Source organism: Bidens hawaiensis, unplaced genomic scaffold (genome assembly GCF_021521415.1).
Source record: "Bidens hawaiensis isolate Kalapana, Puna unplaced genomic scaffold, B.hawaiensis_p1.1 tig00040885_1, whole genome shotgun sequence".
Lineage (NCBI taxonomy): Eukaryota > Viridiplantae > Streptophyta > Magnoliopsida > Asterales > Asteraceae > Bidens > Bidens hawaiensis.
Window position 1 is genome coordinate 120598 of NW_027497233.1, and position 17772 is coordinate 138369.

The 17772-nt window shown below is 33.8% G+C and overlaps 1 protein-coding gene across 1 annotated transcript; it reads left to right on the top strand.

The window, feature by feature from the left end:
* The first annotated feature begins 1765 nt into the window (after positions 1–1765).
* LOC143592494 (uncharacterized) lies at positions 1766–16237 on the top strand. The gene is made up of 3 exons (XM_077072395.1): positions 1766–2257; positions 2366–2689; positions 16040–16237. The coding sequence occupies exons 1-3, from the start codon at positions 1766–1768 to the stop codon at positions 16235–16237; spliced, it is 1014 nt and encodes a 337-aa protein (XP_076928510.1).
* The last annotated feature ends 1535 nt before the right edge of the window (positions 16238–17772 follow it).

A 17772-nucleotide genomic window follows, 5' to 3' on the forward strand; every position in this document is an offset into this window, starting at 1 on the left:
ACCATGTTTTCGTTATTATTTGTTTTGTGTGATTTAGACTTTATGATGCTAGGCTAAATTCCATAGACTGTCTAGGTCGTGATGAACCTTAGTTCGGTTTGATTTTTATTTGGATTTTCGTTTCGTTATTGATTTTATGTTTTAAGTAAACGGTTGAGTTTGATTCAGTTAATGCGTATGATTATTTGGTTTTGTTTACTTGAATTTATTGTTTCACATTGCCCTTGTTGATTGTTTCATAGGATAGGGTTTTGTTAGGTCATTTACTGTGTGTTCTTGACTAGTTTGTGATTAATATGCATTAAAATCATAGAAACAATAAAACCAAGTAAATAGATAAAAGTGAGCTGCTAGTCTAAAAAGCTGTAAAGTGATAGGATATTAATAGATCTTTGCTTTCGGGATTGCTAGATTTAGTTCTTCGTAAGGAATCTGTCTAGATTTGATTGTCAGCTTAGTCTATTAAATCAATTGGGTTTGCTTTGCTATCTTTTGAATCTCGCGCTGTAAGGTAGGTTTTCGTCATAAAAGATACTTAGACATATGCAATTAAATAACCGTAAGGAAGTTTAATATAAAACTGGTGAGTCTTAAAACTTGTTAGAAATCCATAGGCGTCTTCTTGAAGTTCAAGGGTCCTGTTCGGGTTTTCTGTCAAGGGTCTATCTTATGATCCCGGTTCCATAACTTGCGTTTTTCCATTTAAATTAATAACCGTAACTTTGGGGATTCTGGCCTGTGTAGTTATTTTAATCATCTGAATCAATCCAAGTTTTCTAAATTGTTTATTAGTTAAAACTAATTAGGGTTTAAGTTTTATTAGTTAATTAATAAGTAATGATTATGTTTTATTATTATTATATTAATTAGGGTTAGGTTTAATTAGTTTATTTATTAGTTTAATAGTTAAGTAATCATTAGTTAATTATTATTAGAGTTTTAATAATTAGTTTAAATCCCCCTCAAATATTATTAATAAATAGTCTTGTCTTGTAGTTGAGTCTAATTTGCTAGTTTCGTAATTTAAAGAGTCTCGTAGGTTCGATATCCGGACTTACTTAGCTGTACTAGAGTCGACCGGTACACTTGCCGGTTAGTAGTTTAAGTTAAGTTTAAGAGTCTAGAATTATTACTTAGTGTCTAGATTAGCTTATTTTTAGTTAATAATTATTTGACTACTTCAAGCACATCAAGTTTTTGGCGCCGTTGCCGGGGACTTTTGACGATTGCGTTGCTAGCTTTGATTGGACTTACTTGCTATATACATGCTATTTTGTTTTTGCTTTTGAATTTTTAGGGTTTTAGTTAATTAGATAATTACGTGTTTATTTATTTATTTGTTTATTTTTTCTTTGAGTCGTAGGTGTCTAGTTGTCCGTTTCTTTTGCTTGTTTAGATTCTTGTAATTATGTGTGAAATTTGTAATGGACCTCACTCTACCATTAAATGTCCATACAATAGTAATCTTAATTGTGATACGTGTGGTGATCCTCATTTACACTATGATTGTCCATACAAGGGTTCTCGCTTTATTTGTTATAGATGCGCTGGTTGTCATATGACTCGTGCATGTCCATATAATCGTACTAACCCTTATGTGCAGCCGGTGCAAAACTTTTCACAGGGACCTTTTCCGTATTATTTTGATAATTCGTATCAGCAACCTCAGCAAAACCAGGAGCAGTATTATGATCCATTTTCTAAAAGCCTTTCTGATGAGGATGTAGCTGCTATGGGTAGGATAGAAAAGATGTTGGTCCAATACATGGCTACAGATACCCAAAATATGCTCGTTGAGCTTTATACCATCTTCAAAAATCACCAGGATATTATTACAGATCTCCAACGTCAAGTAGAAGAAATTTCTAGGAGACTGGATGAAGAAGATGAAATGGAGAGGTTGAGATCCTTGGAATATGTTGAGCACTCAGATGAGGAGATCATTCAAGTAACGGAGACAAAAATGGATGTTGAAGTTCTACCTCCGGTTTCACATGCTATTATTGATTTTTGGAGTGACTCTGATGATGAGATAAACGAAGAGGAGAGTGTGCAGCTGGAGGAGCAACCGACACCTGGTTATAAGTATGATGCGGAAGGCAACTATTTGGGATACATGAATCGGTTAGGCGAGTTGTTCCCGACGTTTCCAGAAGAAGGGAAAGAGCCAATCATGGAATATGTAGATGAAGAAGAGGAGCTCATCCCGGATACGGAGACACGAGTGGCTGATGAAATCCCACCTCAAGTTTCACAGGTATATGTTGCTAATTGTACTGAGTTTTGTAGTGACTCCGACGATGATTGTGACGAGGAGGAGTGGGCTGCATATCTGAGATCAGTTATGGTGAAACCTGTGTTTGAGGAAGAGATAGAATTGGGAGAGTCATTCGAGCTAATGTTTGGTGTTGAGGATATGGTTAAGGTTGATAATGAGCTTAATGAGGAAGATGAATTCTTGAATCTGGAGTTGGATGGATTGTCGGATTATGACGGGGGAGACACATTAGACGTTAATGAGGATGTTGCGTTTTTCGAGGCCCTACTTGTACAGGACAGTGTAGATGAGGATGTGGTGTTAGAGGAAGAACACCATTGTCGGCTCGTGGACTGTGTTTTGAATGATGATCAAGAATCAAAACAATGGGATAAGGTCGAGGATGAGAAATTACCTGAAAACCGAAGTTGCGTATACTTTAGAAGATGGACTACGGGAATGAAAAAGCCATTGAAAGTTAAACACGACCAGTCTTCTCGATACTTACAACGCATTCGGCTCTTGCCAGGTAAGTTTAAATATAGGTGGTCTGACCCGTTACTGACTTTTAATTCTAATTTAATATGTTGCGGTTCCATCATTGATATATTAATGTTTGATAAATTTCGGGTGGAACTAAACGGGTTAGACAGGGTCCAAATAAAGGAGAAACCTTCTGATTAAGTTCAAGTGTGGGGAGGTTTCGCGGAGTTTGTATATTTAATTGAGTCACTAACGTAGTTTTTTGTAGTTCTTCTTTGTTTTTGTATTTTTGAGTTTCACTAGGTAAAAGAAAGATTGTGTGAGCTAGAGAGACGATCCCCGAGGAAGAATTTTATGAAAAAGATAAGTGTGGGGATGGAGTTGCAGTGGAGCCGTATACTTCATGTTTTATTATTATTTGCTCTTGATTATTCATGTTTTATTTGTGGATTGGTGAAGTACTTTAATTGCATAATATCTATCATGTTTGATAAGATACGTTTTTAGATATGTTTGTTTTGTTTGGCCGCTTACGTTCGTGAGAGAAGGAGTTAACATTTGTTGAGCACGTTCGTAGTTGGAAGGCATTCATGGAAAGAAGACTTTGGCATCATTTTCCATTCGCATACTACCAGATAAGTCTTTTTCATTATCTAGCTTGTTAACTTTTTATTTTGCTTTTATTTTTATTTTTTAGTTTTTTAGTTTTTTGTCGTCCGAATTTATTTTTAATTTTATTTTTTATTTTTGAGTCGTCCTTATCCTTGTATTGAGGACAATGCAAAATTTAAGTGTGGGGATAGGATATTTGAGTCGTAGTTTAAATTGAATTTTTGTTTAAAAAATTGAAAATGTTCTTAAAAAATGTCCACTGAATATAGTTTTTTTGCGTTAAAGTGGGAGATGATGATATTTATCGGGAAATTGGTTTTTCAAACTACTAATAATATAAGATAAATAAAAGAAAACGCACTTAACTTGGGATGTGTCGGTAGGCTCAGCCTTGAAAATGAAAGGGCAATTTGATAAAATGGTTAAAACGGAAATCTCTTGTGAGTAAAGCGTTTTGTCTGTGGAAAATAAGTAATGAAAGGTCGGGCCATACTCAAGCCTCAATTATTGGTATGAAAAGTGGAAATGTCATAAAATTTTAAAAATATGAATACGTTATCATATGATGCTTGGATAGGTTTAACGTTTGAGTATGCCGCGTAGCCTGTGATATAAATCTTAAACTGCTAGTTTAGTGTTTTACACCTCACCGGCGTATGGTTTTATAACCTCAAATCCTGTATTGATGGGATGCTTCGGGTCCGGAGACCATGGGTCTGTATGCCGACTTTTCATCTGGGTATTCACAATTCCAAATGGGGTTGTGAATATTTAAAATTAAGCCAAAAAGAGCAAACCCTTATAAGTCTATAAACATGATCACAAAAGTACAAACGTACAAATTCACTACAGACTTGATCATCCACGTTGTTAGCCATGTGGGGTCCCCTTGCTCACGTCTCATTACCATTAAGAAACCAACCACAAGGGACACGCTACATGTAAGCCCTACAGATGAAATTTTGCATACTCACCTATGGTGAAGGGTTCGGGGTGTTTCTTGATAACAGGGGTATGTCATGTTGTGGGGAACACTAGCTATAAAATAATTGAACCTTAATCGTATCTAATGGCTGCTTGGTAGATTTTGATGCTTAAGCTTAGGTGGATAAACAATACCCTTGATCGTCTTAACTATTCATGAAGAAAAAAAAAATTAGAGCAACAAATGGTTTTAAATATGCTAATTTTGAGGTTTAAGTCAAGTTGGGGTGGTCTGGTCCGGTAAAAACTGAAAATTAAGCGGGTCTTAATTGTGTAAACCACTGAGTAAAAAATTGTCGGATCATATTTGTCCCGGTAAAGATTAAGGCATGGGTTTAAGTGGACAACAATATCGGTGATCGCGGTTTTTGCGTTTTTCTGAGATTTAAAAATTAACCAATATGTTTGTTAGACTTTAATTTTCCGATTCTGATCCAACTGGATCAAACTTTTTCAGGGACGAAAAAAGAATAAGTGTGGGGATATTTGATATAATGCTAAATATTTATGTTTCCCGTGTATATTTTAATTAATATTTTAATAGTTTTTGTTCGTTTTTAGTCGAGATTTGTATACTACTAACGTTTTTATGTTTCGTAGGTTCCGGGATTTGATCGTGATTAAAAAGGGCGAAAAAAGAGCTACAACGAGCCGAAACGGAGATCCGGAACGCATCAGAAAGGAACCGGACATAGATTCGGTCAGACAGGGCCGGTCTGACCGCCCCCCTTGGTGGAGCACGCGGCGCTGCGCCTAGGGGTAAGGCAAAAAGGCCTAGGCGCGGCGCCTAGGCACAACTGGGCTAAAATTATTTCGTTTTTGCTTATTGTCGGGCCTTGTTTTCACTATTTAAACACCTTTAACTTAAACCTGAAAAAACTTGAGGCAGCCAGCCGAATTTGAAGTTCTTGGAAGGATATTTTCGAGTTCGTTGGTGATTTTTGAAGGCGGGAGAACTTCCGGTGAAGAGCTACACGTTCACATTCGAGTTTACGGGTTTTATCATCTTCTATTCCCCGTTTCTTATACTTTCACCATGTTTTCGTTATTATTTGTTTTGTGTGATTTAAACTTTATGATGCTAGGCTAAATTCCATAGAATGCCTAGGTCGTGATGAACCTTAGTTCGGATTGATTTTTATTTGGATTTTCGTTTCATTATGGATTTTATGTTTTAAGTAAACGGTTGAGTTTGATTCAGTTAATGCGTATGATTACTTGGTTTTGTTTACTTGAATTTATTGTTTCACATTGCCCTTGTTGATTGTTTCATAGGATAGGGTTTTGTTAGGTCATTTACTGTGTGTTCTTGACTAGTTTGTGATTAATATGCATTAAAATCATAGAAACAATAAAACCAAGTAAATAGATAAAAGTGAGCTGCTAGTCTAAAAAGCTGTAAAGTGATAGGCTATTAATAGATCTTTGCTTTTCGGGATTGCTAGATTTAGTTCTTCGAGTCCGTCTAGATTTGATTGTCAGCTCAGTCTATTAAATCAATTGGGTTTGCTTTGCTATCTTTTGAATCCCGCGCTGTAAGGTAGGTTTTCGTCATAAAAGATACTTAGACATAATCAATTAAATAACTGTAAGAAAGTTTAATATAAAACTGGTGAGTCTTAAAACTTGTTAGAAATCCATAGGCGTCTTCTTGAAGTTCAAGGCTCCTGTTCGGGTTTTCTGTCAAGGGTCTATCTTATGATCTCGGTTCCATAACTTGCGTTTTTCCATTTAAATTAATAACTGTAACTTTGGGGATTCCGGCCTGTGTAGTTATTTTAATCATCTGAATCAATCCAAGTTTTCTAAATTGTTTATTAGTTAAAACTAATTAGGGTTTAAGTTTTATTAGTTTATTAATAAGTAATGATTATGTTTTATTTTTGTTATATTAATTAGGGTTTGGTTTAATTAATTTATTTATTAGTTTAATAGTTAAGTAATTATTAGTTAATTATTATTAGAGTTTTAATAATTAGTTTAAATTCCCCTCAAATATTATTAATAAATAGTCGTGTCTTCTAGTTGAGTCTAATATGCTAGTTTCGTAATTTAAAGAGTCTCGTGGGTTCGATATCCGGACTTACTTAGCTGTACTAGAGTCGACCGGTACACTTGCCGGTTAGTAGTTTAAGTTAAGTTTAAGAGTCTAGAATTATTACTTAGTGTCTAGATTAGCTTATTTTTAGTTAATAATTATTTGACTACTTCAAGCACATCAATAACCTTCGCAGATATTATTAGGGTCAGTTCACGTTTTAACCATGCCTTCCATCCGTCCTATAACCATACATACCTTTCTTTATATAAACATACTTTCGTACATACTCATTTCATTACGTACTTTCATACATACATATTTCATACTAGGCATACTACACATTACTTTCCCTGTCGATACGTGCAATATCCAAAGATCGTTCGAGCACCGACAAGCATTCATTCATAACATTCATACATACCATCACATCAATCATTATTTCATACACTTATAAATTAAGGTTAATGTATTAACATTAACATTGAGTATGCACACAGCCCCGAAAACATAACAAGGAAGTGGGGCTAGAAACTCACCTGGGTCTTGTTTCTTTATGAATGTATGGTAATATCTTTCTTTATTTGGGCTCGGCTAAATGTATAACAATTTCAAGTATCAATTAACTAGCTCTATCCATATCATATCTCTAGTTATATAAACTCTCAACGAACGGGGATCCGGGGACAGCGCCCCTGGCAGCGTGGTCTAGGGGCGGTAGCCCCTAGCAGGGTCCAAGGAGCAGAGCCCCTGCCAGGGTTCGAGCTTCTAGGTCAGATTGGAAAAATTTTATTTTCTATTAAAGTTTCTTTACACAAATTTCATTAGCATTCTTGAATTATTATTTCATTCGCTAAGTCATTCATTATGAGGAATGGTCTCTGTTTAAGCATCATTCGCTATTTCATTTGTTATGACGAATGGTTCCTTCTATAATAATGAATGGCTTGGTTTGAGACGAATGAGTTCATAAAAAATGGCTAGGCCATTCGTGCTTTCTATAAGACAAACGAATGGATACATAACGAATGGCAAGTGCCATTCGTTAACTCATTAAGACGAACTAAGGGTTCATTCATCATGAAGACACACGAATGTGTCCCATTCGTTATGGCTGTCTACTGAATGAACAACGTTTCGTTCATTTCTGACGAATGAGCATCAGCCTTATCCAAATCTTTGACCTGATTTGTCAAGGTCAAAATTGATAAAAACAACGATGGTCAACTGAACCAGATCTACAATTAAACATCAAATCATGCAGAAACAACCCAAACTTGGTATCAGTTTGCTCGGAATCACCTCGCCAACAAATCCCAACCATCCAAACATTACGTAAAACTGGTCTGTTTGATATATATATATATATATATATATATATATATACTAACAATTAACCCATCATATGTTAACGAATTTTAACTGGAATCGTTGCGTTTGGTTCGTTCATTTATACATAGATCTAGGAAAACTAAATGAACCGAACAAGTTTTCGTTATAAATGTACCTTTAACGAGTCGGTTTCACGGACAAGATCTAAACTTGATATATATCTTGCTCGTCACGACGTTCTAACACTATCAAGCTCGGGTTTTTACCTTCGGATCTTGGCTCAGGTTATCGGAAGGTGTTTGTGTGTATTTTTGAAGGTGTAGGCTATGGTGTAGATATGGATGAAAATGGAAAGGGTTAGGGTTTAAGGGGTATTTATACTCCCTTAAGCCAATGGACCTAAGGCCCATTCCATCCCTTATACCATCTTTTAATGTCCAAACCCACCCTCTATTAGTTTATTTAGCTAAACTGATACACAACACGTCAATAACAAACGGAATTTCCTTTATTATAATGTCGAAAGTAGGATGTTACAGTGATAAATTGTGACCCATGGGAAGAGGAGTTGAAGGCACTTTTCTAGCAAATATCTTTAATCGGCTAAATACATTGTTCGCATACTTGGTCTGACGAATGAAATTCCCGAATCAGACTGGTGAACCTACAACCCTAGAAAGAAACTAATCATCATTCACATCCTTGCGTAAAAGAGTACAATACAAAATCCCTGTTGAAATCCCAATATCCAACATATGGACAGCCAACGTACTATACCAAGCTCTCGGGGCTTGGTGAAGACCTTATAGAGCCTTGTTTTGTCGGAAAACACGCTCAGGATAATCACGATCTTAAAAACTAGGAGGTTGTTTCATGTAAACCTCTTCATTAATCACCCCGTTAAAAACCCACTCTTAACATCTATTTGGTACCCTTTGATACCACTTGAAAACACATGAAATCATCATCATCATCATCATTCGAGCTAATTCAGATATGGTCTTGTGATTATAGACAAATAGAATGGATTAGGGATCAATGTGTGTTATGAGAGTGAAGTCAGGTAGAGTTACGAGATGCAATGTCGTAAAAATACCAAATCGTTTAAAAACTGAATAAATTACATAGTATATGCAGGTCCCGTCCCATCGCTAAACATGCTTAGCGAATGGGATCCTTTCGTCACACAATTAGCTAGACAATCCGAACGAATGGACTCTAATAAATTATCCCCTATACGCTAACAAGCTTTGGCTTATGAGCATTTCAAAACTGGTCTATAAGCTAGACAAACCTAGCGAATGATCTGACACACGTCAACCTACGGCGGAACATTACGGGGAGAGACATAATTTGTATCATAACTCAATGACACTAAATATAATAATAAGTGTCAATATCTAAATTTATTTATTCACAAAAATCGTTCACAAATAATTCACATGAAAAAATTTACAAAAATATTTAAACTTTGATAACTTTAGCCTAAAGTCCAAACTAATTCTTCACTTCAATTCACTCCATATAACAACCTGCATTATGTGTTAAATAATTTGTCCACAACACATGTTGAACGAGTAACCACAGTTATAACAACAACAACAACAACAGCAACAGCAGCAACAGCAACAGCAGCAACAACAACAACAGCAACAACAATAGCAGCAGCAGCAACAACAACAACAACAACAACAAAAACAAGAACAACAACAACGAGAAATAAACAATTCGTTGCGTATGTGAATAACATCAATTAACATAAACAAATATATTTGTCTTTTCGATTATGCCACTAGAATACGGACATGTCTACTCGGGCGAATTCGCAACCAACAAGCATCATAAAGTAAAAGTAAACAACTGTGTTTTTTCGAACATGCCACTAGATTTCGGACATGAGGATGAGATAACAACCAACCATAAAAGCATAAAACACATAATTCATATAACAATCAACAATTAATCGAGCAATATCACAACCACACAAATAATGGAATTGGTTTGATTATAATAGTATAATAATAATAATAATAACTTCTAATATGCATAATGCCCCCAAAACAAAAAAAGGAAAAAAAGGGGGTGCGATTACTCACCTTGAAGAATACGGTAGATGGTGACGTAACGGCGATAACGAGACATCGGTTAAAACAAACACGTAACCTAATTTAAAGTTATAATCAAATAAACAATCTAACGATGTGAAAAGAGCCTGACAAAGTAAGGGTTTATAATAGATTTGGAATTACATTTAATATATTTTATAAAAGTCGATTTAAAACGTAGTCAACTTAAATATTATTATTAGTTATATATTGATTTTTTTAAATAATCGATCGTCAGTTTAATATTACATATATATATTATATATTAAACAACAGATCTTATTTTTAAAAGCATGGCGATGATTGATTTATTTAAACGAGTAAAAGCAACATAGATTATTTTATTTACTTGTTAAGAAAATATATATTTATTATATTATATATATAGGATTGTTTTTTTTAGAACCACATTGAGTTGTAAGAAGTCGAAAAAACTCAACGTAACAATTTTTAAAATTTATTTTTACACATGTAATTTGTAAGTGTAAGTAACGTAGAAAAAATTACAATATTCTCTTACATACCGAATCGACTTATTACACATGTATAACTAACATTTAAACTTGTGATATCATCAAAAATCTTTATTATCTCTCTTGATTAATTTAATATGACTTATTCTCAGCCACACGTTCTATACCCATTTAATTTAATGTGTGGTCCATATTCAGTTCTTAAAGTTCTTACAACTCATCATGTTCTCAAATTATCCCTCCCCTATGTATGTATGTATGTATGTATGCATGCATGCATGTATGCATGTATGTATGCATGCATGCATGTATGCATGTATGTATGTATATACTAGTAGATACCCGCGCGATGCGGTGGCAACAACAGTTTACAACGACATTTTTTACCACTTTCATCATATTGGAGTGTTCACTAGCCGACTGCCAAGGCAAACTTGGCTCGGTTTTGAAATCGAGCTGAAAGTTTGAGCTAGGTCAGCTTCATTAAAAAAGGAAAAGTTTAAAAACACATATAAACCAAGTACAAAATAACTCCATAACAAGTTCAACTTAATACACAATACTTAAAAGGTTAAACCAAACAATACACATCAAGTTCATATTAAGTTCAAACTAATATATAACATGTCCACTACTTAAAAGGTACTTGCGTTCCAGTTATTGAGAGTCTTGTTCATCATCACTCTCGTCATAGTTGAGTGAATCGGAGATGGTGGGCTGAAAGAGGTGTTATGGTTATTTTGTAATTGTCAGGCCTGCCATCCGATCTACCATCTGTGAAAACATTGTGTCTCAAACTCTCTTGTCTTACGGTTGTTTTCATGTCGTTTTAAACCTTCACGCCCATATCTTAATAAAAATGTTAACAAATTAGATTTACCAAATAATAACTAATAATACATGTCTATTACATGGCTTCACTTGGCACTAAAGCTAGAGGTTTTTTAGACTTTAAGTTTGTAATTCTTTTACTTATTGTATGTACGTGTTTATGCTATTTTAAGTTCGCTTATGTTCGGGAACTGTTCGTACGAATAAACATATACGAACACAAAAGGTTTTTTTCTTAACGAACAAACACTAACAATAAAATATGTTAAATCAAATGTCTGTGTTAGTTCGTTTATTCAGTTAATATTAACTAAATGAACACGAACAATCCCCATTAGCGTGTTCATTTGGTTCATTTATAAACCTAGCCTTTAAGAAATTTCAACCAAAAGTGCCAAAAATGCCCCTAATTCAAAATTCGTTCCGTGGTAGAATTTGACCCCAAATCAGCAGCAAGTTTTGCCTAGACTGTGTAATAAGTTAACATATTCTTTATATGCTCTGATTTCAAAAATCCCAAATATCATAAGTGGTCCGTTAGTAACCCAATTGCCAAACGCTTTTAATATTTGACAAGCTTGCAACATCCAACTAATGAAAGAGCCTATAATTATGCAGTTCACTCCATTTTCAGTTATGTAATTGTAGGTTGAAAACTTCCCAAATAAAATTTTAAAGCTGTCTAAAAACTTTCAATATTAGATTCTAACCATAGATTTTGTTTTTTTTTCTCTTATCATCTTTAAATATACAACTCATAATAATACAATAAACAAATATAATAGAAAACTATAACTAAAACTCAAAAAGTACTTATGAAGATAATTCGAGATCCCCTGCGGTTTAGAAGTGTTGCTTGTAATATACAAAAAGAAAATGTGGAAAAAGGGAAACCTCTACAGCATGTAAAACTTAAGTTTAGCAAACGGGCCAAATAAAAGTTTTTAGCCAAACAGGCTTAATAAACCTATTTAGCCGAATGAGGCAGTTAGAACTTTTATAAATCAAACAAATTGCAAGAAAAAACACTTACACTATATAAAAAATGAGCATGTTCAGCCAAAATCCATTTGTTGATTTTGATCCAACAATGGTTTTCACAATAATACTTGGGATCTATACCATTACATAGGGTCCACCCGGGAGTGCACCAAACCAAAATAGCAAAACCGTAACAGAAATAACCGAGACCGAACTCAAATAACCCAACTTAAATAAAAAACAACGGATTAGTTTAATGGATTTTTTAACCAGATTTGGTTCGGTTTCAGTTTTAGAATCAATCTAAAACCAAATACCAAAAGAGCCAAACCATTTTTGGCATGTACTAAAAATTACTTGTTTTGACACAACCATTTTAACTGGTGCTAAAATTTTCTTATTTTCACAAACCCATTTTCACACCCTGAACAAAAGATTACTCGTTTTGACACAAATCCACTTTGGCTCGTACTAAAATTACTAGTTTTGACACAAACCCAACTTGACCCGTTATTTAAACGGCCCGACCCTTCGTTTTGTGTCAAAAATCAATTTACTAAAACAATTAAAAGTTAAACAAACTCACTAAATGTAAAACTATAATGCATCTTACCTGATTATTCAAGGCATGAATCGAAACTGATAATGAACTATCAGACATGTTGTCTTTCCCTTAGCAGTTCCCTAAGAAAAATCAAAGACTATGCACCAAAATGATAAAAATACCCTTTTGATCAGAATTTTACTAGTTGAAATTATTTTTAGGGGGGTGTTTGGTTTAGCTTTTTTAACAAAGCTTATTGCTTTTTTAGCTTTCTTTTTCAAAATAAGTTTAATTTGGATTCATGGTTTAGTTTTTTAAGCTTAAGCATACTAGCTTATATAGGCTAATTTGAAGAAGCTTGTTTGAAGATGGTTTTTTAGCTTATTTGAAAAAGCTTATTTGTGTAAGGATATAAGCATAAGCCAAAAGATAAAAGCTAGGCCAAAAACCCCCTTAGTTTCAAATAAAATCACTTCAACCTGTCACACCAACTCGTTTTGAGGTATAACAAAAAGTGCAACCCATATATTTTAACCCGAACCCCACATTTTTTTTCCAAACCATACTAAGCAAACCGAAACAAACAATTTTAAGAAACTCAAAACTGACTTTCGATTTTTGGTTCAGTTTGAGCCAATGACAGAGCGATGTAGCCCTCTAACTATGTATAGAAGATTAACCGAATCAATAGGGGTCAACTATTGCTTTCCTGAACAGTTATCTTAGTTTAATAGAAAGTGTCATGTCATAAAGAAATCATAAAAGAACCCTAACAAACACAACTTTTGTGCAGAATAGATAAAAGTGATTAAATTACGTTAATGTGAAAATTTCAAAAAAAAATTACTCGTGGAGTGAATTTTTTAACAACGTAAACTGTAGCAAAGAAACAAATTACTATAGAAAACTGAATTTTAACAATGTAAAAGATCATAAATCTAACTTTCTCAATTATCAACATTCAAAATTGATCCAAGCACATTAATCAAATCATGATAACTTACAAAACACCCCTAGGGACCTTAAATGATTTGAACACTCGAACTCAAGCTCGCGTAAGCAAAACAAGTCGAGTCCAGCTCGAAATCAGTCATTTATATGCCAAATGAGTAATTAGAAAATGATTACATAAATATGAAAGCATATCCCAAATCACCACTAACCTGGCGATCTGCAAGCTCTCTTATAGTGACGTCAACTCGAAACGGTACAATTACATGATTACGTATCTATATGTGTGTAATAATAATATGTGACCTTAAGGTAAGAAGCCATTTTAGCATCATAAGCCTTGGCCATTAGCACATAGCCTAGTAAAGTAGGTGCCTTTATGGTCAATGATGGTATACTGCACTTACCAAACCTATAATAAAACGAAATTCTTCTTAGTAACAAAATTTTCACATTATCAATATATAAAGTACCAGTAATAATAATACTGGTACCATAGGTTTGTTTTTATTTTAATAATGAATTGTTTATTTGAACAAATAAAAAATTCATCTAAAAATAAATTGTCAAAATTCTTTTAGCAGAGAAGGAGACATTATTTAAATAAATAAATTGTGCAGAGCTCCAGAAGATGTGTTTGTTGGTGCTCCGAGGTGCAATAGTAAAGATATATTTTGTTTCTTAATTTGTAAAGTATAACTCTTTTTTTTTGTTCTTCCATTATCTGCATAATGATTTTTAGAGCACAAGCTAAACAATTTCCAATGTGGTTTCGTTTTTAGATTACCGAAAAGGGAAAAAAAGTGAACTGACCCGTAAAATTAGAACAAGATTTTATACTTGAATCAAACCCATAAAAACTGAAAAACGCCTTTTCTTAGTGGTCCATTTTTATTTTCACATGTTTCAAATTTAGGATGTGTTTTAAACTTTTGTTTTTAACCACCCACATATAACGTTTCAGCCAAATGGGTCCATTAAAACCTCTTACTAAAATAAACCAAATAAAACGATTTTAGCTAAACAGACAGATAAACCAAAAAAAAAGATAGCAGCAAACGACCTAAAATAGCATATCTAGGCGATAGTCATATGATTGAAAAAAGATATTAAATAATAGTAACATACTTGCTTCAGTTGACCATTTCAACCTCCAATTGTAGTAACAACTAGGTGTTATGTACCATTTCCATAATACATTATTAGCTTCATTTCTTAAAACACAATAAAAATCATGTAAGAATTGTAGTAAAGATCAAACTAAAAAATATAGTTTGACTAACTCAACAAAGAACCATTTCCACCTTGTCATCATGAAACACTCACTTCGTGGAACAGCTTTATATGCTTCACTATCCTATAATCAAAGCAATTTAATCCATTACATACAAAAATCAATCAAATCACACCCAATTAAAAGCTTGTGACAGAAAAATTTACATCCATATCAATAATTTCTTGAAAGTGAACATATACATGCATTGTGAATGTTGGTATAATTAATCTTAATTGTTACAAAATTCACATTGAATTTCACAAAACCCTAACCTGTTTTGCTTGTTTTCCATATACGAACAACATAAATCAGTTACGTTGCTCTCCCTGTTGCGATCAGGTCCAACTACAATACAAAACTCTGTACACGTTTTAATTTCAAATTACACCAACAAAGTTAACAAACCCTAAAAAAATTGCAAATTGGGGTAAAAGGGGGGATTTTGTGCAGAAACCATAACCTTGTATGATTTGAAGTTGTTCATAACCATTTCTTCAATAAAAATCCTCGAATTTGAAATGAGATCGGTAGTCATGGAACGAAAGCCGGAGAGTGGCGCGAGCAATAAAAGCACCACGGGCGTGATTGCGGCTGAAGAGTCATTATCCTCTATATTGTTAATGGATTTGCTTCCAGATCTTCTAAGAAGAGAGATGAAATCTTGTTTTTGATGAAAGAGAGAAGGGAATGCAAGATAATTTAAGACAAAGAGAAGCGACGTAAACCCAATTCAACATATCTTCGCCGGATCTACAGTCTCTAGCCGTTCCTCTCTCTCTCTCTATATATATATATATCAGATTGAAGAGTAAAACTTAAGAGGGGGATATAATATATCAGAATTCAAATTTTGAATTACAACATCTGCCTCCATCTATGAGTTTCAGCATGCAAGGGTTTTTATGTGCTCAAAACACTTGTACACTATGCATAAATGTATTGTACCTCTTAAATTTAAGAGTTTTTGGGTGAAATGACTTTTTTGCCCATCCTATATGTATATTAATATAATATAGATATAGATATAGTAACACGTTTAAATGAAAAATTAATGTTTTTTCTACAAGTTGTTGAACATGAAATGATTGAAAATCACATGATTAAGGAAGAGAAGCCAAGCTTTCAAGATGCAAATGCACTCATTGCTCCAATGGGAAATCTGTCAACAACAGATTCCTATCATTGAAGAGCCTAGTGAATTCATTTCTGAAACTCCAAAAGTTTATGTGGCAAGCCAATCAGGAATCCAATCAGGACAACAAAGATGTAATGTACAAATGATAGATGATGGTGATACATCTTCTATGGCAAGTGGACATGTTCATTTGTTCATGGAAATTCAAGTCAAGGAAATGAATATCAAGCTGTGAGAGGTAAATGATTGTATAACAGGACTGGATGGTGTACGTTCTCTAGTCCAAATGACAAGATTGGATTTGATAAATCCAAGGCAGTTTGCTACAATTGTCAACAACCTGGTCACTTTGCTAGAGAATGCAACCAACCAAGACAATTGCAAAACATCAACAATCTTCAAAGAAATCAGTTCCAGTATCAGAATTAGGGTCAATGTCAACAACAAAGACAGTTCTATAATAACAACTTTCAACAACAGCAGAACCAACAACAAATGAACCAACATAAAATTATTCCCTAACAACAACCTCTTTAGAGAAATCAACAAATTCCTCCTCAAGGACTTACAAATCAGAATTGAAACAATGCAACTTAGCCAAGAAATCAAGTAAAATGTTGCTGTAGCTCAACAACCACAAGATGATTTGTTTGACTGAAGTAACCATGCTGAAGAAATTGAGAAGGTCAATGTCATATTAATGGCAAAGATAATTCATTAAACTGAATCTTCCAGATCACAGGTACATTCCAACCACTCAACCACTTATTTGCTTGATTTGAATGATTCATTGAAAAGGGAGGTTGGTCAATTACAAGCTGAATGTTTCAAAAAAAAGAAAGAATAGTCAATGCTTATGAAATGAGTGAATAACTTATGAAAACCAAATCAAGAGTCTAGAACAAGCTTGTTTGGATAGTTATGAAACTCAATCATGATACACCACATAAATAGAAGGTTTGAAGAAGATGTATTTGGAAGAAAGGATCAAGAATACGCAACTTCAAGTTGAAGTTGATTTTCTGAAGAATCTTGTTTCAAACTAGTAATATTTGTGGAAAATTGATGAAAATCAAAGAAGAAGATAAATATAAAGTTGTTCCACCAGCCTTTAATGAAAATTATTCTTTGAAAGTGGACAAGGAGAAAAGGGAAGCTTATCTGGAACAATTCAAGAAAGTATTCAAGGAAAAGGAAGAATTTATTCAAAACTACAAGATGGTTGGTGTTAATGGAGAAGGGGAATTTGTGTTGAAGACTGTAGAAACAAAAAAAATTGAAAATGAAGAATCTGGTGAAGATAAAATGTGTGTTGCGGGTAAGATATTTGAGAATAACTCAAGTATCTCAAGCGATACATCTTCAAGTTGTGGAAGCAAAGGGAAAGATTCCAAGATTACCTAAAATTTCACCAAGAATGAAGAAGGTTCATGAAAAAATGAGAAGAGATCACAAGCCATTTGACATATGTGGAGGTTCCCAAAATAAGAAGAATCATCTTGCTGCACAAGTACACAGAAATACTCACAAATAAGAAAACACTTCAATGAATAGTAGTGGTGAAGAAGCAAGAAGAGAAACTGAGTGTCCACCAATTTACCCAGTATTCTGAAATCATAAACTCTTTGATATTGGTGATGTTGAATACTTTTCAAGAAAATATGTGAGCCCAACAATAGAAAAGTAATTGAATGAAAGAAAAGGAAAACTGGAAAGAATTAAGTTTGTCAAAGGTTCACATGAAAAGAGCATTGAAAAGATAAATGTTTT